The following is a 26,438-nucleotide window of genomic DNA, read 5'->3' as shown; positions in this document are numbered from 1 at the left end:
TCAATAAATGAAACATGGATTTGTAAATAAAAATGCTATAAAACAATAAATAGGTTGGGTTATCGCCCAGCTAATGTGTGGATCATGTGGATCACACATGGGCTGGCAGCCTGAGCCCTGCGCCCCCTACCGGCAGAGACAGCAGCAGACGGCAGACTGGTGACGTGGTCTGGTCCGTCGTTGACCGGAGCAGCAGCAGCAGCACTATGGCCGACCAGAGCAGGCAGATAAAACTCGCTGCAGCTAAGAAAAAGGTAAAGTATTTAACAACTAATCCTGCTAAATAACACGGGAAGCGCTGGTCCTGTCTCTCCTCTGTGGCTTTACGTTGCCTGTGTGTTTTCTTCCGTTTTGTTATACATTTCTTCCCGGAGCAGTGGGTGTTGTCATTACACGTCGCCCGACCTCTGCGCTGACGCTCGCCCGTCCTCTGTTGCGCCTCTCCGGGCTCCAATGCGCAGGAGAGACCGGTGCTTTCATTTAGGGCCTCTGTTTGATAGCATTAACTTTCCCCAGATTATGCGGGCTATTTTTAGTTCTTATAAGTGTTTATAGTCAGTGATTAGTCGGTGATTAACTTAACTTACTCTCTGTGTCTATGTGTCTCTCTAGCTAACGTTAAATGTGGTTATTAGCAAACTAGCTTAGGCAAGTTAACGTTAGCATGCAGGCTAACTGATGAGTAGTTGGTGCTGTGTGTGTGTGAGTGCTGCTACACAGCTGTCTGTCTAAACTGCAGGATGGATCAGGTATCTAAGGGAATGTTCAACAAACCCGGATCTAGCATTGTAGCCCAGTTAGCATGATGGGATGACGGGGACTGTTTTGACAGCTGACACCTCTCCTCTCTGTCCTGCTGGGTGATCAGGCTAGGTGTGTTAGCCAGTCAGAGAGATGGCCTTATCAGCTCTGACATGTTAGCTATCAGGAAATGACTCGTCAGCATTCCTTGCTGCCCCTACAATCTTCCTAGATGAGTAGTTGTAGTGATCAACCCCAGTATTTTAGACATGGCAGCTCCTGGAGTTCCCCCACTGTTCCCTCTGGTCCCCCACGACAGCTGCCAACAGGCAACATGCCCAAAACACACGCAGATAAGGGGGAGAGTGTTTACTTTCGCTTGGGTGAACTGCATATAGATGATCATAGTTTACCACAAGTTACGATACGATACAACTTTATTGTCAGTTTGCACTGAAATTAATTTTGCTTCCATAGGCAGCTCAATTTGAGAAAAAGTCCACATACAATAGACATACTGTTACCATAGACAGACAGACAAGTAAGACCCATCAGACAAAAAACAAAACACATCACAATTATTCATACATAACTGCATTACAAAATTACCATCTGTCCTCTGGATTTACATGTCTTTAGCAGCACATTAATTATTAGGCAAGGGGGAGAGTGTTTACTTCCGCTTGGGTAAACTACATATAGATGATCATAGTTTACCACAAGTTACGATACAACTTTATTGTCAGTTTGCACTGAAATTAATTTTGCATCCATAGGCAGCTCAATTTGAGAAAAAGTACACATGCAATAGACATACTGTTACCATAGACAGACAGACAAAAAACAAAACACATCACAATTGTTCATACATAACCCATTATAAAATGACCATCTGTCCTCTGGATTCACATGTCTTTAGCAGCACATTAATTATTAGACAAGGGGGAGAGTGTTTACTTTTGCTTGGGTAAACTACATATAGATGATCATAGTTTACCGCAAGTTACGATACGATACGATACAACTTTATTGTCACTTTGCACTGAAATTCATGTTGCATCCATAGGCAGCTCAGTTTGAGAAAAAGTACACATACAATAGACATACTGTTACCATAGACAGACAGACAAGTAAGATCCATCAGAGAAAAAACAAAACACATCACAATTATTCATACATAACCCATTATAAAATCACCATCTGTCCTCTGGATTCACATGTCTTTAGCAGCACATTCATTATTATTACAGCTGTCAACAGGCTCAAACACCGGCATTCTGTTATAAATTTGTTGTCTCCAAATTCAAGTTGAAAATAACCCTGATGACTAGGGGGTGGGACTCACCAGAGGCCCCACGATACAATACAATATCACGATACTTAAGTCACTACACGATCTTATTGCGATTAAAACATGAAACATTTAGCGATATGCTGAGTTTTGCGATAAGATATATTGCGATTTATTACCTTTTTTCAACTGCAAATTATCCAGTTTGTCAACATCTATTTTATCTAATAAGATACAGTTTTCACTCCATTCATCTCAGAGGTTTCATAGGGATGCACCGATCCAACTATTTCAGTCTCGATACCTGGGCTTTGGGTCAATCGGCCAATACCGAGTACCGATCCAGTACCGATCCGATACCAGTGTTTAATTAATAAGCTGTGTGTGCCTCACTGTGTGGAAGTGACTGGGATCATTCTTTTATGTGTAAGGCAACGTCAGGCTTGACTTAAATATTGCTCTCCTAACTTTGTAAAACAAAATGTGACCAATAAATACAGTATGTAGGTATAAGTTTATTTAATTGTTCTTTATTATGAATCTCCCCCATGCCCAAACCCACACAGACAAGGGGGAAGAGTGTTTACTTTCGCTTGGGTGAACTACATATAGATGACCATAGTTTACCACAAGTTACAATATGATACGATACAACTTTATTGTCAGTTTGCACTGAAATTCATTTTGCATCCATAGGCAGCTCAGTTTGAGAAAAAGTACACATACAATAGACATACTGTTACCATAGACAGACAGACAAGTAAGATCCATCAGAGAAAAAACAAAACACATCACAATTATTCATACATAACCCATTACAAAATGACCATCTGTCCTCTGGATTTACATGTCTTTAGCAGCACATTAATTATTATTTAGCAACAAGATGGACTGATGGAGAAAAGCGTTCTTTAGCCTGATGCGGTTAAATGTAGGGACTCTGAATCGCCTCTTGGAGGGCAGAAGTTGATATTCCCCATTTAAAACATGTAATGAATCAGAAGAGATGCTGTTGGCAAGTTACCAACATGATCTTAAACAATCCAAGTCAAAGTGACAGTCAAGAACTTGTCGGCAGTGAGGCCGTACATTCAGTCTACATTTGAAACCGGATCTTTGTAGTAGCTGGGAGCAGAATGGGTGCAGTCAATTCCTGCTTCATCTCAGACCAGATTCACATCACAGCTTTATCAATTAGCTTAATAAGCCCCTCCAGTGGTTACTTGTGCTGAGCAATGTCTGTAAATGGTTGGGGACAATTACAGAGGCCTACTGCAGGATTTGTAAGAAGTAATCAAAATAAAGTGTAGTTTAGTCTTTCTGGCAGTCAATAATTGCTTACACATCTTACACATCTTTTGTCTCTTTTTCTTATGTGCTGCTCAGCTGAAGGAGTTCCAGCAGAAGAGCTCCCCTGTTAGTGTGGGAGGAGAAAGGGGTGGAGGAGGTGGAGGTGGTGGAGCAGGGGCCAAGAAGAAGAGGAAGGTGAAGGGACAGAGCCAACACGATGCATCTTCAACGGACAGAAACTCTCCAGACAATGTAAGTCAGCCAGAGCGGACGGTCTTTCTATTTATTTGCCTGCATGTCATTCTGCATTTGGTGGTCAAATAACCACTTCTCTTTCTGCTCGCTGACAGTCTTTCTGTGTCCTTGTTATATCTGGTAGTGTGATCTTGTAAAATAGATTTTAATTTCCAGAACAGTTTTTTTCCTATTTGTATTTTAAACACTGTTCTAGCATTAGAAAGCATGACTGTTTATAAGGGATGCACCGATTCATTGGTCAAACATCGGTATTGGCTGATATTCACTTTGTTGACAGCCATCGGCCTATTGGCAAATAAGATGAAATTCACAGATGACAGAGGCTGATGTTTATCTGTTGTGTTGCAACAATTTTGCACCAGCTAAATGTTGTGTTGTTTTTTTGCGGTCGGTCTCCGACAACAGTAACCAGTAACCATCAATTTGTATGATTGAATTTGTGCTCATTTAAAGACAGAGTAAATTAATGCTTAATGACTTTAAAACAGCTCAGGGTTTGTTTTTTTTTATAATGAAGAGGTCTTTTTTTCCCTGGTACAAAAGGGGAATAGGTAACAGCAAAAACAAAATAAACAGAAACATTGGTTTCGGCCAAATTGTTATTTTAATCATCGGTATCGGCCCAGAATTTTGCAATCGGTGCATCCCTACTGTTTATAATATGCAGACAACATTCATTGTTTTGTGTATGTACATGTTATGCACATGCAATCTGCAACATTTCAATAAGAACAGTTTTATAGTAACTGTGGGCTGGCAGAGCAGTATATACCTGATAAAAGAGATCATCATGCTTGTAGACAAAGTCCTTTTTTGTTTGGTTTCTCCAAGTGGTAATGATTTGTAATGGCCTGCTTGGCTATTGATCGCAAAATATTTTGCCGCTTTAAAATGATACGGTTGAATTACTATCAAGCTGGCAAATGCTTTCCTCCTTGCTATCAAACACACACACACATTGTGCCAACAATACAGTTAGCAATATTGACACATTTTCTGGCCAGGTGACAGGCTGAAAATAATGTTTATCTAAGAACGTGAAGGACGCTGGACGAGAGACAGAAATAGATTAGCCCCTGACAATAACAGTGGCCATTATAGCAGTGCACATACACTCGATTTTTGTCTTAGCTGTAACACATTTGTTATGATGAGTATGCATTTTGAGAAATTATTCTTTGTCAACTGACCATCAGTTTTGCATATTAGTTTGTGTCATAGCGAACTTATTTTATAGGGCACTTTTGAAAAGATATGTTGCTAACACACATCCCTATTATGCACATGTTATTTATGCTTTTAAAGTGTTGCCATTCTGACTAGTAGTCTCCTCTCTATTAATAGCTTTTTGATTTAAGGGACAGAATATGGATGTACAGAGACTGATGCTTATTAAAACTGTAATGTCTATGTCTGATGAGTAATGATTAGATAATCATAATCCAGAAGCAGGGAATCCCTCTCAGATGTTTTCAACATGTCAACATTAGAACTTAGACTTTTCTGAACTAGAAATAATACATGGGTAATGTGTTTTGGCAGGTGAGTTTGGAAAACAAAACAAAAAATGTCAGCTGTCACAATCTGTCTGAGCTCATTGACACTCTTAATTTGCTTATTTGCTGCTTGTCACTACTATAACATTTACCTATCAAGCACAGTCTACTTCTGTGTGGTCTGCTTTAAAACTCTTTTAAGCAAATTGAGAGTGCCTGCCGATGAGGACACACAGTTGGGCATGTGACTCCAGCACACAGCTTTCACACACACACAGGGGCTGACTGACATGCAGGTCAGTTTTCCACAGACCGTGTCGGTCAGTAGTTTCCTAAGCCTGATTGGAATCTGGGCCCGACACAACTCTGCTGCTGAGTCTCGTTGCTTGTTCTGATGCAGTTTTTCCCCTCAAACATGTTTGATTTTGGTTGCTCAAGACCGAACACTAAGGTTGATGCACAAGGGCAACATTTGGAGAAATGCTGCGCTGCCCCTGCACTCTTATTCTGAAGTGTTGTTTACATGAGTCATTTTTATTCTGATAGGGTTATTCTGATTATTAGTGGTACAAAAAGGCTCCATAAAAATGCAGGCAGTATTTGCTGACTTGTTGGACCGGGCACACTATCTCAGTTTCTCATGATTACACACCCTAGCCACTTCTAGGCCTCCTCCCTCTACGATTTCTCGTAGCAGCTGCTTCTCTGTGCCTGTTTGACACTTTCTCCCCTTTCACATCTCTTTCATTTTCCACCCTTCTTTCTTCTTTCCTGTAGTTTGACAGTATTCTGAAAGCACTTAGTCAAAGCAATGGAGTAGTCCTACCTCCTTATGGCAACAGTCAGGTGAGCCTCTGTCTCTCTTTCCTTTCTTTTTCTTTGTTTCTGCCCTGCCTGTTTTCTTTTTTGTTTCTGTCTCTGCATCCCTCTGCTGCAAATAGCTGCTCCTCATGCGGTATTTAATATTGTATCTTGCTTCCCCATTCTTACGTCAAGTGCACATATTCTTTTTTGTCACACAGACCAGAAAGAACGGGATGAATTTGAGTGCAAATTCTTGTATTGGTGCTGTTGAATCCATGTCAAGAGAGTGCATTAATGGTGGAGGGTGCACAGTTAGTTCTCTGAGTTTATCCCAGTGTTGTTGGTGATCTCCTAGAGCTCACCATCTTATGTAGAAGTTCATTGTGCATGGTCAAGGTTTGCACAGTAGTTGCATGTGATAGCTGCGTCTGGGTGAATCACGCAGGCATGCATCTGGGAAAACAAAAAATGTATGTGTTTCACTTTTCAACTGTTCTTATCGCTATGTTTTCGTTTGTTTTTTTTCACTGCCTGATTTACATGCACTCTTAAAAGTGTTATTTTGTTATGTCTTGCTTGCTTTTGCTTCGAAGTCAGAGAAAGTGTAACAAAGAAGGGGTTATTTGTCAGTCTATCAATTCAGTCATGGCATTTATACAGCCCAGTGTGAGTTCTTTCAGAGCTTTCATTCCACTAATGTTTCACAGAGTGCCAATGTGTAGCAGTGGTGGGAAAAATGGGACCAGCAGCGTAACAGCTTTCTTGCTACAGCTATCACCATAAGTAACAGAGCCTGCATTAATGTGCTCTGTAAGCTATTTACCACAAAAATAGTTACTAATAAAGTCCCTCCATATTCTTATTACATTTGTATGTCCTCTTAGACTGTGGACTATCATGCATTTGTCTATGAATGACATAATTGAGTCAACTGAACTATAATCTTAAAGTGCCAATACATGAATCAAGTTATTGATGTAACATGCATATACAGTTTGGTCTTTTTGTTGCTCTTTCATCATAACTGCTCTTTTTCTTGGCATTAAACCAGTGTGTGCATTTTTTGTGTGTTATGTGTCACCTCAGACCTTTGCTGACGTGGAGGCCATCGGGTCTTCGGTCCCCCAGCTGCCGGAGGACCCAAAGGGCGAGCCTGGTCACGGCTCACCTGTGTCTAACCTCGCTAGCGCTAACACTGCTACTAACCCTGAGTCTGTCGGTCACAACACTGACCTGCAGGTGTGTGTCTCTCTCTTTCTGTCATTCCCCGTCTCTCACATCACACCATGTCTTGTCATTCTTACACCTGTATGTCCTTCACATCTAGGATTGTATGCCTCAGCATAATGTGCTCTAAGAAGTCTATTGCCAGTTGCTGCATTTTTACTGATTTATGTCTGTGATGAAAACAGATCCTCTGCTTTGTTTGGTTGTGATGTGCATAATGTGCATTGTCATCATGCAAATTGTTATTATGAAATGTTCTCACTGTATTTTCTGTGTTTTTACTGACCCTGTTTGTCTCTCTCTTCCTCTTTTAATCTTACTCTCTTTCTCCAGGACTATCCCGATACCAACGGCAATGAGAGTTTAACAGAAGAAAATAGGTGGGTTACCTGATTCCCCTACTGCCCTTGACACCCTTGTATCTTTTTATGGAAACACGCACCATACACAGATCAGAGGTTGCTTATTAATAGACATGGCTGGACTGTAAATATTGTCTTCATAACAGAAAAAGCAATAGAAACAGCTTGTTCTATGAAGTCAATCCATCATCAGCACATTTCATATTTGTGCTGCACCATAGAGACTACTTTAACATAGCACTTTGTCATAAATTAGCTATGATAAGCAATACCGCTGTGGCTCCAATATATCCTGCTCCTCTAGCCATTGATTACTAACGCAACATAGTAAATTACATGTATGGTTAATGTGTGTGTGATTGATTATTTATGTCTGTTATCCTGCAGACCACTGTCTTCCACAGAGAGCCTGCGACAGCTCTCACAACAACTGAACGGCCTGGTCTCTGAGGTACGTTTCTACCGTCAGTGTCATCCTGTCTCTCTCTCTCACACACACGCATTTCTTTGTCAGACAGTGTTAGGCTTTTAACAATAAAACACCACCACCACCCTGTGCACTTTCAGCCAGGGTGTGTGTTGCATCTATTCTTGGCAGGAATGCACTGGAAGCATTTTCAGATTTGCCAGTTGTTCCCAATGGCCTTAAGCACACTGACAGCATCAACCGGTGCACCAGTTTGTATTTCCCCTGAACTTGGAATAGTTTAGCACTGTTGGCAGCAACTAACAAAGTGTGCTTGTTGTCTTCTTGTAACAGTGACCTTTTATCTGCTCAACATCACTCTGTTATGTTATTGTTGGTCATTGGCACTTTTTATATATATATATATATTATATTCTTATAATACTTATATATACACCTATTTTTTCACTACATGTGGACATAACAGTCCTTTCCATTCCTCACCTTTATTTGTCCAGCTTTGTTGTCCTTGTCCCTAGCTGTTGTTTCTATTTCTGTGTAAATACATTGAGAGAGCTGCATAAAACCAGAGTGAAGTTCCATGTATGTATGTATGTACTTTGTATAGTAAGCACACTGTTTTTATATTACACTCAAGAAAATCTGTTAAGGTATTGTTGCCCTACATGGAGGTGAAATGCAGGTGTTACCACCACTGCTGACTAAACAGATTGCCCATCTGCAATGCATCCAGTATGTTTCAGTTTAAGCTCTCAGAGACGGGTCATTTTTCATTCAAGCACATTCATAATTCTTCTTATGAATGTCTACAGAAACAGTGTTATAGATTTATTTTTTTGAAATGACCCGTAGGGTCTGTCTATGAACTTGACACATGATTCATTTTCTGTGTTGGACGTGTATTAATATGCTTGTCTGTGTCATTTCAGTCATCTTCTGCCTATGTGAATGGGGACAGTCCGCCTGTTGGAGAGAGAGAGCTGGAGGTAAGATAGAACTCTAATATTTTCTATGAACTGAAATGATGTCAGTCAGGTCACAATAGTATGCTAATACCATGCGATTTACAGTAAGGTGTCACCACGTAATATGAGAAGAAGTAATGAAAAAAGGTAACGCCTGCACTCTACCCCATGCCACAATATTTTTATTGACTACGTTTCGATCCTGCTTGGATCTTCGTCAGGTCAAAATGTTTGAAAAAGTGGAAACCACACCAATATAAATACATAAAGCACACCAATAGGCAAACAAGCTCAACGATGACAGGTGTAGTTCATCCAAAACAGCGGAGTAGAGTGCAGGCGTTACCTTTTTCTTTACTGACGCTGTTCTGATGACCTCGCACCTATGTGATGTGCGTATAATTAATCTTCTTCAGCCACGCAATATGAGGCATAGTTCTCTGCTGTCCTCTGTATATTGACAGTATAACCAGGACTTCTTTTAAGCGTGAAATCATGTTATCACACAATGCTTGCATATGAGGTGAAACTCAGTTCAGTATCAACACATACTGTGCCCAGAATGGCTTTTCTCTGGCAGCATTTTATTATTTGTTATAGGACAGTATACTTGCTAGCCAGCTGTTTTAAGATTGTAAGCCTGATGTTTGCAACACTGGCAGTGTAATCTACCCAAAAGTCACTGTGACTCTTTGTGTGAGGGCGACCTTTATGGCTTTGTGTAGTTAAATGTTTAATTAACATAACGTGATGCGGCAGTGCAAGCTTACAGTGGAGGTGTTTTTAAAATGTGTCATAATTGCATCCTACAACATTTCAGGTAGTTGGTTGTTAGTTTACTGAAAAGTAAATGAATTAATGAATGAATGTCCAGGTGGATTGATGGGTGATTGACACGTTAATGTTTGGCAGATTAGATGGCTGAAAAAGAAGGATATATCACAAAGCAACAATTTGCTAATTAAGTAGGATTCCCAGGAATAATGGCAGTTTATAAGTGTTAAATGGTCTCTCTGGTGAGGACTATTGAAAAAGTACAGAAACGCACTGTTACCGAAAACAACCATCATGAATTTAATGGTACATTTTAATTATTTGATTCACGTCTCATTATTGAAAAACACATTCTTGCACCACTTGTAGAGGTGCTATTGTTTGCCTCCATGTTAATAATTCACATTAGATTCTTTGTTTGACTTTTGCCACTGCACCTTATCCCTCTCTTCTTTTTATTTTTTTCCCTCCTTTCCCGGATGCATGTGTGCACGTGATAGGGTCGGAACCAGGAGCTGGCAGCCGCCCTGGAGTCCAGCAACCTAACAAACTCTCAGCTTACTACCAAGCTAGACCAGCTGGTAAGAAGCTGTTTTGTGTGCGTATGTGTGTGCACGTTTGTGTGATTGGAGCACCACATCAGTGCATCTACTGTTTGCATTCTGCATGTCATCACACACTTGAACAAGTCATGCATGGTTTTCATGTTATTTATTTATCTTTTACTTTGGTTGACTAAAATGCATTTCTACAAAGTGTAACACTGCATAAGGAGCAATTTGGGTGCACACTTGTAATGTAGATGCCTAATTGAAGCACACTAACAGCAATAAACTCAAAGCTTCAAATATACCTAAAAGGTTAACATAACAGATTCATTATTTCAGTACTTTGTGCTATCCCTGTCCTGTCTGGCATGCAGATGAGGGCTTTTGTGCAAGAATTATGGTTGTTTTATAGGACTAGAATTACAAACTTATACTTATAATATGTATACTTACATATATCATATCCTGTTGGTCTTGCAGGTTCAGCAATCTCAGGGGCTCTCCGATCAGCTACAAAAGGTAAACAGTTTTTTTTTTCTCTTTGTCTGTTCATTCCTGTCTTCATTTTTTCCAGTCTGCTGAATTTTCACTTCCTTCCTGGTCATTCATGAGCTTTGGTATTTCTCTTCCCTCAGGAGCGAAAAGAATACGAGCAGAGATATTCAAAAGAGCAGGGAGCCATGCGGGAGCAATTACAGGTAACTTCTCTTGCCCAAACAAATGCATTGAATTTGTCCTGATGGTGCATTTTTTAAAAGTTCTGAAGCTGTGTCATAGCAGAAAAGAAAATGGTAAAAAGCCTTGTTGTACTGCCATGTAATGTATCAGTGTATAATGTCAGAGTCCACTGCGTCACCCTGATATAAAAAGAGATAGAAATGTGACACCCTAACCCAGCACTCCCCTCCCTGACTGCTCACCCTGACAAGAATATGATGTACTCTGTGTAGCAAAGCTGAAGCACTGAGTGTAATTCTGCTGTAAAGAGTTGTATTTAATTTATGTTGTGATTTAATGAGGGGCTTAAAGGGATAATTCCGTGTTTTGATGTGGGGTTGTATGAGGTACTTATCTATAGTCAATTGACAAAAACAGTAATTTTAACTCGCAGAACAAGTTGCTAGTCGCGGTAAAATTACAGGGGTTTTTTTATGGACTTTGGTGGCTTTGGCAAGAGCATAGATGGATACAACAGTTTCAGTTCCCCGTTGGAAAGGGCTGACTATGGATATGTACCTCATACAACCACACTTCAAAACACCCAAACTATCCCTTAATGTAAAATTAGTTGACATTGTCTAGTCTCACGAATAGCTTTGTTTGTCTGTCCTCTCCCAAGGTTCACATCCAGACCATTGGTATACTGGTATCGGAGAAATCAGAGCTACAAACAGCACTACAATACACACAACAGGCTGCACGGCAGAAAGCAGGTGTGTGTGTCAGCCGAACGTTCACTTGAATGAAAATGTTTCATCTTGGCAAGATCTCAGTTAACAGTTTGTTTGTGTGTCTCTGTGTGTGTGTGTGTAGGTGAGGCAGAGGAGTTGAATAACCGTCTGCAGGCGACAAAGCAGAGAGTGTCGGAGCTGGAGAGAACTCTCTCCTCTGTCTCAACACAGCAGAAACAGTTTGAAAAGGTAACAAACATCCTAGTAGTCAAGCCTAAACAGTATTCACTGAGAGAAGTGTAATGGAGATGCAATATATAACATATGCATGCTGCATGCTTGTAAAACAGATAGGCAGTCACACACAAAAGCATATACTGTACCTTAGGGATGTCACAATACCAGAAATGTAGTAGTTGATACCACGATAAAAACAAAACAATAAATCCCATGTACTTCAATATACGCTCCTTTATTACTGTTTGCATACTGGTTTTTGCAAATTCATTATTAATCCCTGATGATCCGCCTCAAGTTTCTTGCCAAAAACTAAATTTGACAAGATTACATTTGAACATATCATGATAACATTATAACTTACCTTCACTCAATACAATTTTTTTTACTGAATAGAGCTTGAATGCATCATAATGTCACTCAATGCAACCTCCGTTAATGTTAACTGTTAGCTCCGTTATTTAGCCAAGCAGGACTGCGCTGCCCACCGGCTGCTAACAGCTAACGTTACTTTCCTCCTGCCGATTTCAACACAGATTTGTTGTTCACAATGAAGCATTAACAGGGAAATGTTCTATGATCCCCGGGATGACGGGATATCATTAGTCTCGAGCCCTGATCCCTGATACCCACGGTTCATTTGGTACTGTAGAAAAACGAGTACCGTCACATTTTCAGAATTTGGGCTTTTGGCTTTTCAGAATCAACTTGGTACCAAAGTGTCGGTTTTCCTGACATCCCTACTGTACCTCCATTCTACATTTCAATTGTTATGTGTGTTTGTTATTTTTAATAAATGTGTTCCTTTTTGTCTCCAGCACAACAAAGAGTTTGAAAAGGAGAGAGACAGCCTGAGGCTAGAAGTGTTTAGACTAACGTAAGTCACCCTGGCATACACAAGGATGTATACAGTATTTCATAACATTTCTACAGCAGAAGATTTGCTAAGAATCGCTTTGATATTGATAATGGCATTTAGAGTCCATCAGATTGTATGCAACGCAACAGAAGGCATGAGCAAATCTACCATGTCCTGTTAACTCTGGCGGATTAGATGAACAATCTCTGCGTTTGTGTTCGCAGCAATTTGAGTGAGGAGTCGAAGCAGCAGAGCTCAGAGCTGTCGGAGCACATAAAGCTGAGTACGAAGGAGAGAGGAGCAATGAGGCTGGAGGTAGAAGATCTACACAAGAGACTCGAGATGGCTGACCTCATGTTGCAACAGGTACATACACATATATACTGATCTCCCCCATTGACAATAATGGAAGTGTTGGATCAACTCTGCAGCCAATCTACGACAAAAACCCAATGTTTGGGATTAGTTTCAATCTAAAGCCCTAAATGTTTTCCCACAATGCAGCTAGATGTGATGTTTTTCATGTATTACCTGCATTTCACACCAATATTTGTGATTTTCATTTCTCTCCAGTGCTCCACTCAGTCAGATCCCACCAGTGCCAACCAGCAGGTCCAGTTACTGCTGGGAGAGAAGCAGCAGCTGGAGGCACACAATCACCAGGTCTGTGTACTTTATGGGCTTTTCTCTGTGTGTCATACTAGTGCCTGTCTGGATATTCATTTTCAAACATAGACCTCAGCCACACTCATCGTAACTTTCCTGTTCGCATTTGCATCAAATCCTATTTTATTATTTGATACATACAAGTTGCAAATTAACCTTTTTTATGATTTCAAAATGAACCAACAAGGACTACTATGAAATGTATGCTCTCCTGCCTGTATGAAACTCCTGCCTGTTTATCTCTTATGATCAGAAAATCTCGTTTTGTAAACACCATTTTCCTCTTTATGTTTTTGACGTTGTCGTAGCTGATGGAGTCGATGGGCCAGCTGCAGAGAGAAAGGGACAGCTATGCAGAGCAGATCCAGGAGGAGGGCCGTGTATGGAAGGACAAAACGGAACAGCTGCTAACACAGGTAAACTACACAGTAGCATCAGCATAGACCTATGGTTGACTATAGCTTTAGAAATGAAGAAATCTGTGTGTTCTTTGTTGTTTTTTTAGTGTTAAGAAAATGTCTAATTGAATTGATCTTTTCTGTGTCTGTGCAGGTGTCTTTGGTTGCAGAGGAGAGGGACAGAAACATCAACCGAGTCCAAGAACTGGAAGCCAGCATCACAGAGCTGAAACATGCTGCAGGTAAGAGGTTCACACCGCCCTCATCTAGTGCTTTTCCTTTTTCCTGGCTTTTCTGCAGCTCCTTCATTGAGGTGCCTATTTACCTTTGGTAAATAAGCTGTCCGATTGCCTGACTGTAGTAGGATTAACGGAATGGGCTGCCCTTATCTTCCAGTAATGTTCAGCTGATAAGGTGCTTCTGGGATCAAGGAGAGCAAACTTAAGAGGGAAAGAAGACTAGAGCACACGGGTGTGCTGCGATAATAGTGCATAGAAACTTATGTTTGACACTATTGTTAACTAGCATTGAAATGTTAATTTCTGCCCAAATATGTCTCTTAAAGGCTGTAAATCAATCAGTGTGCTTCAGTCTTTTTTCCCTCCATAGTAGAATTAAAGGCTTACATTTTTCAACCTTTTTTTCAACCCTATTTTCTCATGTTTTTGTGTCTAACTGACTAAACGGGACAACAATTTCTGAAATTGGTCCAGTATTGAGGGAGAGCGCTGTAGAATGCAGCTGCTAAGGGGCTGCATTATGGTGCTATTGGGGCAAGCTGGCACTGTCATTTACGTCCACTAAAAGTGCTTGTTTTTGCCATGACAAGCTCTGATTGTTATTATAAGTGTCTGACATTATGGAAAGAGTCTCGCTCAAGGAGAAGTCTCCATTCTGAAATCTAGCGAGGTGACGTGTTGCTGAACACAGCGGTGCAATAGTGGAATACATCCATGGTGGAAACGCGAGTGCCAGCCGGGCAGAGTTTGTTGTGTCGGAGTACAGAAAGCGTAGCTTAGTGTTATCTAAAATATTTTCAATGTCATGGCTGAATATTTAGATGATTTGTGGATGTGGATGAGGTCTTTGAAATCAATAGCCGCCCCTATTCATTTGAGCCAGATTATACGGATATTCAGATTTCACAACGAGACTTCTCCTTGAGTGGAACTTGGACACAATAATAAGCAGACCGGATCAGGCAAAAGGTTAGAAAAAGGTTTTATTTCTCTGTAGGGTTCCATCCATAATGTTGTCAGACACTTCTAATAACAATCTGAGCCTGTCAGTGGCAAACAAGCACTTTTAGTGAACGTAACATTACAATGACGCTGCTCACTTGCCCTCGCAGCTTGTTTCGCAGCTGCCATCTGAAGTGTTCCCTCAATACTGGACCAATTTCAGAAATTGTTGTCCCCATTAGTATAGTATATTAATGTTGGTGGGAGTTGACATTTATTGTCAAGTATTCATGTAGTTTAAAAGTTAGAAAACTTAACACATATTTTTTGTTTATGGTAGTATTTATTTCAGCGTTATCTTAAAAGCTTTTGTATATATGACCTGTAGCATTCTAAATACTGGGAACACACTGGTGAGGTGACACAGCTACCACAGTCTGGTGTATTTCTCTGCAGCAAAATGATTAAACCTGATAACTGTCGTCTTTCTTCTTCTTCTTCTCCAGCGTTGTTGTCCCAGGAGAGAGAAGCTCGGGATAATGCAGAGCCTCAGTCCTCAGGGCCTTCAGAGAGCGAGGTGGCTCTGCAGGAAGCCCTCAACGCTCTACATCAAGAGAAAGACGCTCTCGCTGAACAGTATCAGGCACAGGTACGCTGACACATGCTTGAGCAGTCCTGTTTTAGCTAATGTTTTGTTAATTTCTTGAACTATAGAATATTATCATGGTCATTTGCCCATAACATTGTTATGTATGAAGTTTCTATAATCATCCCTCTGTAATATTTCCCCCAGCTGCGAGACAACAAGCAGCTGAGCCGCATGTGTTCGGAGCAGGAGACGCGTCTGGGGGAGATGGAGCGGCAGGTGGAGAGCCAAGTCCAGGAGGGGGACGACCGCCGGCGCATGTTGGAGGATGTTCAGTCAGACAAGGCCACGATTAGCCGTGCTCTCACCCAGAACCGTTCACTGAAGGACCAGCTGGCTGAGCTACAGAACGGTTTCGTCAAATTGGTGAGGCTGAAGATCTAGCTGTCCATCTGTCATTTTTTTAATGACACATTTTGAAAGTGCTCTAATTTATATACTTTATTTATTTTATCTCTGTCCTAACATGTATTTTGGATCTGAATTTATCTTTCACGTCTTTGTTATTTGGTTGTTGTTCTAAGGTTTGATTCATGTCTCTGTAACAATAAGTTCACAAACTTTTCACAAATTAGGGAAGTACATTCATAGCAAGCTTTAGCTCAGAGGGTGGGAGACTGCTGTCTTTAAGCCAACATTCCTGTTACTCCTTCATTTGTACAGACTAATGAGAACATGGAGCTGACCACTGCCATCCAGTCGGAGCAACATGTGAAAAAGGAGCTGGCTCGTAGGATGGGTGAACTGCAAGAGGCCCTGCACAATGGCAAAGAACAGGTCTGGTCACACAAAAACACACAATTGGAGGTCTGCTGATGGATTTTCATCAGTCTTCACTATGCTTACACTATATCTTGTGGAATCGCATATGTTTTTAGTCATTTTTCCAGTAGTTGTTATCTGCCATACACATAATAGTGCATTAGAAAGATATTAAATCATCGTTTTATGCCTCCTCTTGGTATTAATTTCCCTCTTTGTTCCTTTTCTCCAGCTGGAACTGAAAGATAAGGACACTCAGGGTCTGATTGAGCAGAGAGACCAGGTGGTTGCCCAGCTGCAGCAGTACTTTGCTGGTTACCAGGCCCTGGCCTCAGAGAGGGAACAGATCCACCACCAGTACCTGCAGCAGATCCAGCTCATGGACCGGCTGCAGCACGATGAAAGCCAGGGCCGCGTGCAGCTGGAGATCAGTCACAATCAGCTCAAGCAAGCGCAGGTGTGTGTTTCAGGAATAAGGCCATGTTCATGTGACCATTGACAATGTATGAAAAACTTATTGCAAACCAGTCTGTTGGGATATTTTAATGATCATCATCAACTGATATGAATATGTTGAGACTGCTTTAAAGGGTCTGGAGTCAGTTCATTATATTGCATCACAGTATATTGATAGTGTGCTGTGTAACCTCACTGTCTGGCACTGTCCCTTCTTAATCACTCTGACACCCTCAAACGCACATGAACTTTTTTCCTTCATTATTTTCCTTCACTCTGTCTCCCCCTACAGGAGCATTTGGAAGTGTTAGTCAAAGACAACGAGATGCTGAAGACCGAAGTGAAGGAGCTGCTCAACAGCTCAGTTCTTGCCTCGTCATCCAGAGACCAAGGTAAGATTTGTCTGTTACTGGTATGTTGGTACTTAAGTTCCTTTCACATGCGTCCATGTGGTTGTGCCCCCACATGTTCAACAGCATAGTGGCTCTCTTGATTCACGATGTTTAATTTGAAATAAATTAAACCTAGAAATGGAAAATTGTAGTCCTTCACAAGAAACAAGGACACCTTCTAATAGCAGAGCTGCAGCACCCACAGTTTTAGACCTGCAGTTCCACACCAAGTCCGTATTTTTTGTCCGCATCTGTCGCACGTTTAAAAATAAATATTACCTCACGTTGTGTCAATCTCTGAAACTTGCCTCCATCATTAATGTTTTTCGGAACAGGTTTGATTTTCTTAGTGTTTTTTTGCATCCCAGCACAAAGTACTTTACAATAAAGAAATAAAAGAATACAGAGATGCAGAATTTAAAAATAGATGGTGGGAGGTGATTGCAGAACAGCTTGGAATCAGAGAGGTTTCAAAACAAATAATGTAGGAAAGATTAGTCAGCAGTGATTGAGCTCTAGGCAGCTAAACAATCATTCATTCATTAGCACTGTTTTGGACTAGCGCCATCCATTGCACCCACATAATTAATTCAGTTTTGTCTTGTATTGCAAATTTTCGCAACGAATAGAATACTAAAACGCATCAAACTCTGTGTGCGAGGTTTCTGTGCGTAAAGTTATTTATCGGATGACAGATTCAAAAAACGCATACGAAAAATATGGACTTGGCGTGCAAAGACCTTAACCTGTGTCACCTACAGGCAAGGAAAGTAGTCTTGCATCACCTATGGGGAATGAGTGTTGTGTTTAAGTCCACCGACTTAAAGAATATCTGTTAAAGTCTATTAATGGTTTTAATTTGTCACCTAGGCGATGGAGTGGAGAGCCAGTCCCTGCAAGAGAGCCCAGAGATGTCCTCCTCCTTAGTTATACCAGAAGACTTTGAGAGCCAGAAGGAGATGGTGAGGAGAGAGATGAATGTTCTTCCCCAAAAACTACTTGTGCAAATATGCTTTAAGGATTTGTCATTTTCCTTTTCTTTGTTACACATTTTGAAAGCCTAAATCAATTGAAGTTGACAGACTACGCCAGTTTGAATTTTTTATTTTTTATTTTGATGCTGAAAAAATGACCTCGAAACCTCCATGATGTGAGATTGATTTATAACTATATACTGTATGAGCCGAAAGTTTCCTCAGCTCCCTCCCATCATCCTCACCATCACCTTCTCTCCCCCTGCAGGAGGAGTTTATCCGTGGAGCTTTGGCTCAGGTGGAGGCGGAGAGGGACGAGGCCATAGGGCAACTACAGGAAGAGCACAGGCTCCACATGGCAGCCCGACACCAGGCCGCTGTGGCCCTCAGCCTCGAGCACCAACACCACAGCCACTCACATGTTCATGACCATCATCGTCACGAGCACGATCACGATCACGATCACGATCACGATCACGATCACGATCACGAGCACGATCATGATCATGATCACGATCACGATCACGATCACACTCAGGGCCAACACAGTCACTGTGAACACAGTCACGAGCATTCAGGTGAGGAAGACGGGAAGGTTTGTTTGTGTGCTAGCGTGCAAATGTTTTTAAGATGAAAAGTGACGATGTTCTTATTAATATACGTTACTATCCTCTTCCCAGAAGGAGGAGTGCCGGTGGAGGTTCATCAGGCCCTGAAATCTGCCATGGAGAAGCTTCAGCATCGTTTCTCCTCCCACATGAGAGAGAAAGCTGACCTGAAGGAGAGGGTGGAGGAGCTGGAGCACCGCTGCATCCAGCTGTCTGGAGAGACCGACACTATAGGTGAGACAGCAGGATGTTTTTGTTCTTGTTTACAAATGAGTTTTGGAGTTTGATACTTAAACTCTTCATCCCCATACTAATTTCTGTTACCACGTTCTCTGTCTGTCTCTCCAGGGGAATACATAGCCCTGTACCAGAGTCAGCGGGCCATCATGAAGCAGAAACACCAGGAGAAGGAGCAGTACATCAGCATGCTGGCCCAGGACAAGGAGGAGATGAAAGTATAGCAACCTTTTGTTTTGAAATGATCAATGATCAAGGCAGTCCATCGTAATTTTATAAGATGTTAGTCATGATGCATGTTTTTGCTCAATTTTCTGTCTTCTTGATGTCCATCAGGCAAAACTGGCAGAGCTGCAGGACCTGGTGATGAGGCTAGTGGCGGAGAGGAACGACTGGTACAGCCGCTACACTGGAGCCGTAGGCGGCGGCACAGTGAACCCAGACCTGCTTCCTGTTGGGGAGGATCATAGCCACCAAGAGCACCAAGCACACGCACACACGCAGCTTAATGCTGTTGGTGGAGCAGGTAGGCACAACCAATACTACTGTATAATTATGGCTGCACGATTATGGCCAAAATGGTAATCACGACTGTTTTGATCAGTGTTGAGATCAGGATTCTTTATTACGTTTTAGGGGCCAAATATTTATATAGCACTTTGTATATCAGCAGAGCACTGATTTCACTTTCACTTTGTGTTACATTCCTGCTAATTAACAAATATTTGCATCAGAATAAGACTTAAGATTTGGTTCTTCTTCACCTGAATTCAGTGCATTTTCAGAGACCAGATGGGCAAAACAAGTAATATACAGTATATTACTCTTCTGCTCTGGACTGCAGCCGCGACATTCAGGAAAGTTTTTCGCAGATTCCTGCTGCAGGGGCATGACAGCTCCCCAAAAGTGAAGCCAAAACATCTTGATCCCCCCCCGGTGGCTGGCTGTTAGTTTAGAAAAAACGCTTGATTTGATATAGAGTGGAGATTTCTATGAGCGGAGCACGTATTTTAATGTCAACATCGCAGTCCATCATGTTTATTTAATTGTGGGAAGTCAAAATCGTGATTGCGTTTAATATTTTATTAATTGTGCAGCCCTACTGTATGTGCCCTTAAGCTGCCCCCACTACATCATAAATGAATGCAAAAACAATGACACACCGATCTCTGTGTCCAGAGGATGGTTGGGGGGGGTTAGGTGTGTCCCCTCTCAGGCATCATGTACCAAACAGGTTGAGCTGTCCTTATTTTTCTCCATTGACCACATTTACATGGACATCAGACAGCAGCGTTTACCTTAATCAGGATAATGTCATAGACAGTCGGTGTAAAGGCCGTTTCACACCAAGCACGAATTTTCATCTGAAAAATTTGCACAGAAATTTATAAAACAGATTTTGTGGTTCTTATGAACGCTTGTACACCCCTGGGGAACATTCTTGTGGGGGAAAAAATATTCAGATGGACTTCAACTTCAGCAGATCTCCGCCTGCGGAAATATATGTTTGACCAATGAAATCCTTTGTTCCGACTGATAAAAAATATTGTCTGAAATATCTGTCCTATGGGAAATTTTTGGGACTATTGGTGTGTCAGAATAACAATGGGCCATCCCTTTCTCAACACCCAATAATGTAGGACAAACACTACTACCTCAACAACTAAATAAAAAACAATATATGGCTTGAGATCGCCCAGCAGCTGGGATACAATGATGATCATAATGTAGCTGATATGCACTTGCTAACGTCATATGTTGGTCACAGAACGAGGCTAGCCACAACAGTTAGCGTTAGCATCACATTTGTTAACGTTAGGCCCTTAGACCTTCTCTGCCTGGCTAGGTTTTTGTTGTGTGGAGTGGACACGGCACTATTTAAGAGGAAACTCATTGGGCCTCATTGTGAAAATGGAACACGGCAACGCAGATAATTCGCACCAGAACCGGTTTGCATGGTTGTCAATTCGGAAAATTCCCGCACCGCATTTTCACATCGCACTGGTGAGAAACGGCTTTAAATCTGCAGTCACACTGGATTTCACCTCACAAACTAAAGTCCGCAGTCAGATAATTGCAGTTTATGAATTAAGAATACAAGTCTTTAAAGCATGTCTTTTTTTATATTGAACATAACTTCCCCATGCTGCTCTTTCTCTCTCTCTCTGCTGCAGAAGCCATGGAGATCATTCCTCTGTCAGAGCCCACAACAAGCCTGGAAGCCCCATCGCCCCAGTCGAGCTGGTCAGCCCAGACCGACTCCAGGTTGTTGGGGCCCAAAGAGGACGGCACAGCCCAGCAGATCATGCAGCTGCTCCAGGAGATCCAGAACCCCCAGGGATCACTACGATCACCCCCCTTCCTCGGGGAGAACCCCTGCATCCCCTTCTTCTACCGGCCTGACGAACAGGACGAAGTCAAGATCCTGGTGGTGTGAGGTGTGACGGAGGCTGGCGTGGGTGTGTTTGTGTGTGTGTATGAGATATTGGACATGTCTTGAAGTCTGGGGAATATTAAACACCACAGTATGTTTGTAGCTTGTTGATCATATTCACAAACACTTCTCAAGAAATATGACACCCGGTAATACTGGTCCCAGATGACCCAGTTACATTAAAATACCCCCTCTCTGTGTGTTGGCACTAATACGTGCATGGTTAAAAAGAGAGTATTTTCCATTTGTTGTTTTTATGGGTTTTTTTTGTCTCCGATGCTCTTCCCAGAGAGATACTGATTATTCTCCATACCACCATTTTTAATCACCACCCCACCCTCTCGTTTCCCATTTTACACATAAGTGCAATAAAGGGGTCGTATTTTCTGTCCTCTTGCTGATACAGTACTTAAAGAGCTGTCGGAAAATTCTCAGCAACTTTAGTGCAAATCTCAGTTTTACACAATCCACTGTACAAAATGCCAAAAAGAGCATCACTTTGAATGTAACAACCCGAAATCTTTACCCGTATGTTTGTGTAATGTGAGGAGAACTGATGATGGTGAAGAGATGCAGAGTGAGATGCAAGAGAGAAAAACTGAGTGCACGTGATCGCTTTTGAGCTGTTAGGCGCTGTTCTGTTTCAAAGTTCGAGAGCTCGCTGGTTACATGAGTGAGGTTTCAGGAAGATGCAGAGGCAGGTGTCGCAGATTATTTGGTACTGTTCCTAAAACGACCTACCTTTTTTTGTCTTTTTCCTCCAAACACTGAAAACACGTCTTATGTTTGTACAGTGCGAAATGTTAATGTATGTTTGTGTCGTGATGTCAAACATCCTGTTGGACTGAGAGAAGTTACCGCCATTATGAAAAGGTGGTTTCAGAAGTCATCGAGGGGATAGATGCAATTTAAAGACCCCATGAAGAAAAAACACATTGTAGTCAGAAAGGTATTAAGGCATTATTTTCAGAGGGTAATTCAGATAAATAACAGAGCTTCGGGCTGTTTTCCACATTATTGTTTTCTGCAAGTTCTTCTTTCTCTTGGTCATTAGCGGGATAGATACTAAGGTGCAATGACTGGAGGGAGTTACAGGAAGTATGGTGTGAAAATCTCCATCTGCACTTGTAATTCATCTTTCTTCTCTGAGGCATTTGAACTTCAATTTTATGGGGTCTTTAAGTTTCTCAACAAACCGACACTATTGATATGAGCCCGTTCTTTTCTGTTACGTTTGCTTGTAGCTCCACATATCAAAGATGAGTTAATGCACATCCTTTACAACTGGACTGTGTGAGTGTACGTGATGATGCGTGTGTGTGTGTGTGTTTCCTCTTCAGCGGAAGTTGCATCTGTTGTACTTTTTTTTTGTAGAGTTCTATCAGATGATATAAGTATGATTGCACTAAAACTGTACAAAGCTTCTCATTGGGCTCTGTCCTCTGCGGCTGGTTGGACAGTGGCGTTTCAACCACGGAGCCTCTAAGCTGGCTTAATAATAATATCTGTGGAGGGGAAAAGGGGGGGATCCTATGAAGCCACACTCTTAAGCTGAGGGTTCCAGTTGAAGCGAATGAGTTTAATTGAAAGTGCGTTGGTGTGTGTGTGTGTGTGTGTGCGCAGCGTCGCACTCGGAGGATGAATTGTAAATATGAATAGAAGGTGACATTGATGAGATTGCTCACAGGAGGTCGTGATGTTATTCCCAAAGGTGTGGGACCAATCCGAATTTGAGAAAATGAACAACTCTTTCCAAAACTAGTCAAATTTGTTATTTTCGTATTTTATAACTCTTGTTTTGGCAACACTTGAGTAAATCTCCTTTAGGCATCGGAAACAAGAAATTAGGTAAGATCCCAACATCGGGGCTAGGGCTGCAACTAACGATGATTTTCTTGATTAATCGATTAGTTGTCTATAAAATGTTGATCAGTGTTTCCCAAAAGCCCAAGATGACGTCCTCAAATGTCTTGTTTTGGCCACAACTCAAAGATATTCAGTTTACTGTCATAGAGGAGGAAAGAAACCAGAAAATATTCACATTTAAGAAGCTGAGAATTTTGCCTTTTTTTCTTAATAATGACTCAAACCGATTATCATCAAAATAGTTTGCGATTAATTTAATAGTTGACAACTAATCGATTCATCGTTGCAGCTCTAATTGGGACCAACTTCATACCTTTTTCTTAAAGACATCGCAGGTTTCTAGCTTTAACGGAGAGATGCTCATATTCACAAATGTAGATTGGGGGATTGATTGATATCTTCACCGTAGAGCTCTTTCCCTTTGCAACTAATAACCAAGAGCTACGCTATTACGGCTCATTTCTTTTCCATTTCAGATGAAATCATGGCAGAGGCCTCTGGTTTTTAAGAGTCTTTCCATGATTTTAATATGCAAAGACATGAGGGTCTCACTGCTACTACTTTTGGAGGTATTTTAACCTTCTCATGTGGACGTCTTTGGATTTTAAGATCCTCTGTTGTATTTACCTTGACACATTTATGTTCAGTTATTGAATTGCACACTTGATATTTATAGAACGCATTAGTGCAAATTCTGGTATTTTAAGCCTATTCTAGAAAGCAAAATGTAATATGTGGAGGCCATATGTGCTTGGTGTTTTTTACAGGCAAAGTAAACAGTGCTGCGTCTACAGTAAACCACAGCACTTTGTTAGTAACAAGTGGTTTTTGAGTACATTTATTTAATCATTCTTGATTTAAAATGTTTCCTCGCTTCTTAGCATTCTGTCACTTTTGGGTTTCCTTTGAAACATGCCACAAAATATGATTTTATTTTTCCCTTCATTTAGTTTTTTTGGTCAGACCAAGAGGTAAATATACAAGAAAACTCCTTTTAGTGTTGTTTCGGGGCTTGTAAAATAACAAAATGTGGATAAAATGACTTCCCACTCTCTAATTCACTGTTAAATATGTTATGCGTGATTGAAACAAATAGCAATGAGAAAGCATTTATTGTCTTTACTGTAAAGGAGGTGGTGTATATACTGTAACTGTGTAACATATTGTATATTCATTATGCCTGGTGTGTGGGGGGAAACGCTGCTCCGCCGTGTTTACTGGCGGTGCGGGCCGTGTGTGAAAGTTTAGTTCAGAGTTGAGGCGTTGGCGGTTTACGGACTGGCTGTGATTTAATACAGATTGACTTAAAAGAAGAGGAAATATTCTATTTATTTGGAATAAGTTAGTATCTCAACTAATCAGTTTTAATGTAAAATAGAAGTGACTGTTGGATGGAAATGAAGGATCATTCAGAGGACTGATTTGTTCGAGGGCTGCTTCTGACAGAAGCTTTCTGATTTGTTTTTTTTCCTTGAGTAATATTTTCTCCCTTTCTCCTGAATAAAACTGATTGAGCAACTTGAACACATCGTGTCTCCATTTCTTCATTATTTTGATATTTCCAAACTTTGGCAGTAAAGATTCCAGCAGGCAGGTTTTACTCGTCATGGTAGGAAAAGCACAAGTGTTGCTAATAATGTTAACGATTGCTCCACGTGTCATTCAGCCATCGTTTATTTGATTATTTACACCTGTGATCTTTATACTGCCCACTCGTGATCTGATTACAGTTAAATACCACAATACTTAGAGAAACTTGCATTTTGGCTATACAATTTTTATTTTTTATTTTATTTGGAAAAACAAAGATACAGGAATGACATACAGATAGGAAGGTAGGGGTGGATACGGGTTAACAACATATTTAACACTGAAATAGAGAGATTAACTGTAGTTGTGCATCGAGGAGGTAGTTGTGTGGTGAATAATCATTGTAGGGAACTGTTGATAGAAAAAGAAATGTGTTTATGAATGAGTAAATACATTTAAAAAAAATGTATATATGTGTTCATGTACACCGCTCAAAATAATTAAGGGAACACTTAATCATCACAGTATAACCCCAAGTCAGTTAAACTTCAGGGATATCAATCTGTCCCTTTAGGAAGCTCAAGTGATTGTGAATCACTTTCAGCTGCTTTGGTGCAAATGAAAGTGACAACAGGTGCAATGGAGAGGCAACAGCAAGACAACCCCCAAAAAGGGAATGGTTCTGCATGTGGTGGCCACAGACAGCTGGTCTCTCCTGATCCTTCCTGACTGATTCTTCTCTAGTTTTGTGTTCTGCTAGTTTCCTTGTCACTACTTGTAGCATGAGGCGGTACCTGCAGCCCAATCAGGTTGCTCACGTAGTCTAGCTCCTCCAGGATGGCACATCCATGTGGTAGCAAGAAGGTTTGCTGTGTCTCCCAGCACTCAAGAACTCAAGTCTCAAGAGCACGGAGGAGATACCAGGAGACCGGCCGTTACACGAGGAGGGCTGGACAGGGCCGTAGAAGGGCATCAACCATCAGCAGGTTCATGCAGGGCATCAACCTTTTGAAAGGTCTTCTTAATGAGTCATATTATGAGGATACCGAGCTAGGGAACAAAGGACCCTGGAAACATGAATACAGCCTCACAGAGCTGCTATAGCATGGCTGTGGACTCTTGGTCTTGTTAGTACTGTATATGTAAAGTGAATATTGTAATTAAAGGAACAGTGTGTAACAATTAGGGGGATCTATTAGCAGAAATGGAATATAATATTGCTAAGTATGTTTTTACCCCTGCAAAGGCCAAAGGCCTAGGAAGGAGGTTATGTTTTCACCGCCGTTAGTTTCTGTGTTTGTTTGTCTGTTAGTCCGTTAGCAGGATAACTCCAAAAGTTTGTGATGGATTTGAAATTTTTGGAGGGGTGGGGTGTGGCACAATGAACAATCCATTAGATTTTGGTGGCGATCCAGATCATTATCCTGATACGGATTCGGATCAGCCAGAACATTAAGACCTCTGGGTATAACACATGCGCAGAGTAACTGATGACGCGTTGATGACGCATGACCCCGCCTCCTTCTGAGAGCAGAGAGATACATGTGTGGATGTGTGGAGCTGCTGGCCGTCCGCGGTGAGAAATAACAAAGCGTTAGATGACGGGATGAGAGACGAC

At 41.3% G+C, this 26,438-nt stretch overlaps 1 protein-coding gene across 5 annotated transcripts; it reads left to right on the top strand.

Moving 5' to 3' along the window:
* Positions 1 to 117: 117 nt before the first annotated feature.
* On the top strand, positions 118 to 22,939 carry golga2 (golgin A2). 5 transcript variants are annotated; one of them, XM_037752678.1, is made up of 28 exons: positions 118 to 254; positions 3,419 to 3,574; positions 5,854 to 5,922; positions 6,967 to 7,119; positions 7,441 to 7,487; positions 7,857 to 7,920; positions 8,826 to 8,882; positions 10,136 to 10,216; positions 10,664 to 10,702; positions 10,819 to 10,881; positions 11,523 to 11,616; positions 11,717 to 11,823; positions 12,630 to 12,688; positions 12,895 to 13,036; positions 13,244 to 13,333; positions 13,645 to 13,752; positions 13,889 to 13,976; positions 15,422 to 15,564; positions 15,709 to 15,927; positions 16,225 to 16,338; positions 16,556 to 16,780; positions 17,072 to 17,171; positions 18,042 to 18,133; positions 18,414 to 18,723; positions 18,826 to 18,987; positions 19,102 to 19,208; positions 19,327 to 19,516; positions 21,165 to 22,939. In XM_037752678.1, exons 1-28 carry the CDS (start codon positions 207 to 209, stop codon positions 21,425 to 21,427), a joined length of 3,390 nt encoding a protein of 1,129 aa, XP_037608606.1. In that variant the 5' UTR covers positions 118 to 206; the 3' UTR covers positions 21,428 to 22,939. The 5 variants fall into 5 exon arrangements, with proteins under 5 accessions (XP_037608606.1, XP_037608607.1, XP_037608609.1 ...); XM_037752679.1 differs by lacking the exon at positions 5,854 to 5,922; XM_037752681.1 differs by lacking the exon at positions 6,967 to 7,119.
* Positions 22,940 to 26,438: the final 3,499 nt, after the last annotated feature.

The sequence above is a fragment of the Sebastes umbrosus genome, chromosome 19 (genome assembly GCF_015220745.1).
Source record: "Sebastes umbrosus isolate fSebUmb1 chromosome 19, fSebUmb1.pri, whole genome shotgun sequence".
Classification (NCBI taxonomy): Eukaryota; Metazoa; Chordata; class Actinopteri; order Perciformes; family Sebastidae; genus Sebastes; species Sebastes umbrosus.
This window is presented reverse-complemented; position numbering and strand designations above follow the sequence as displayed.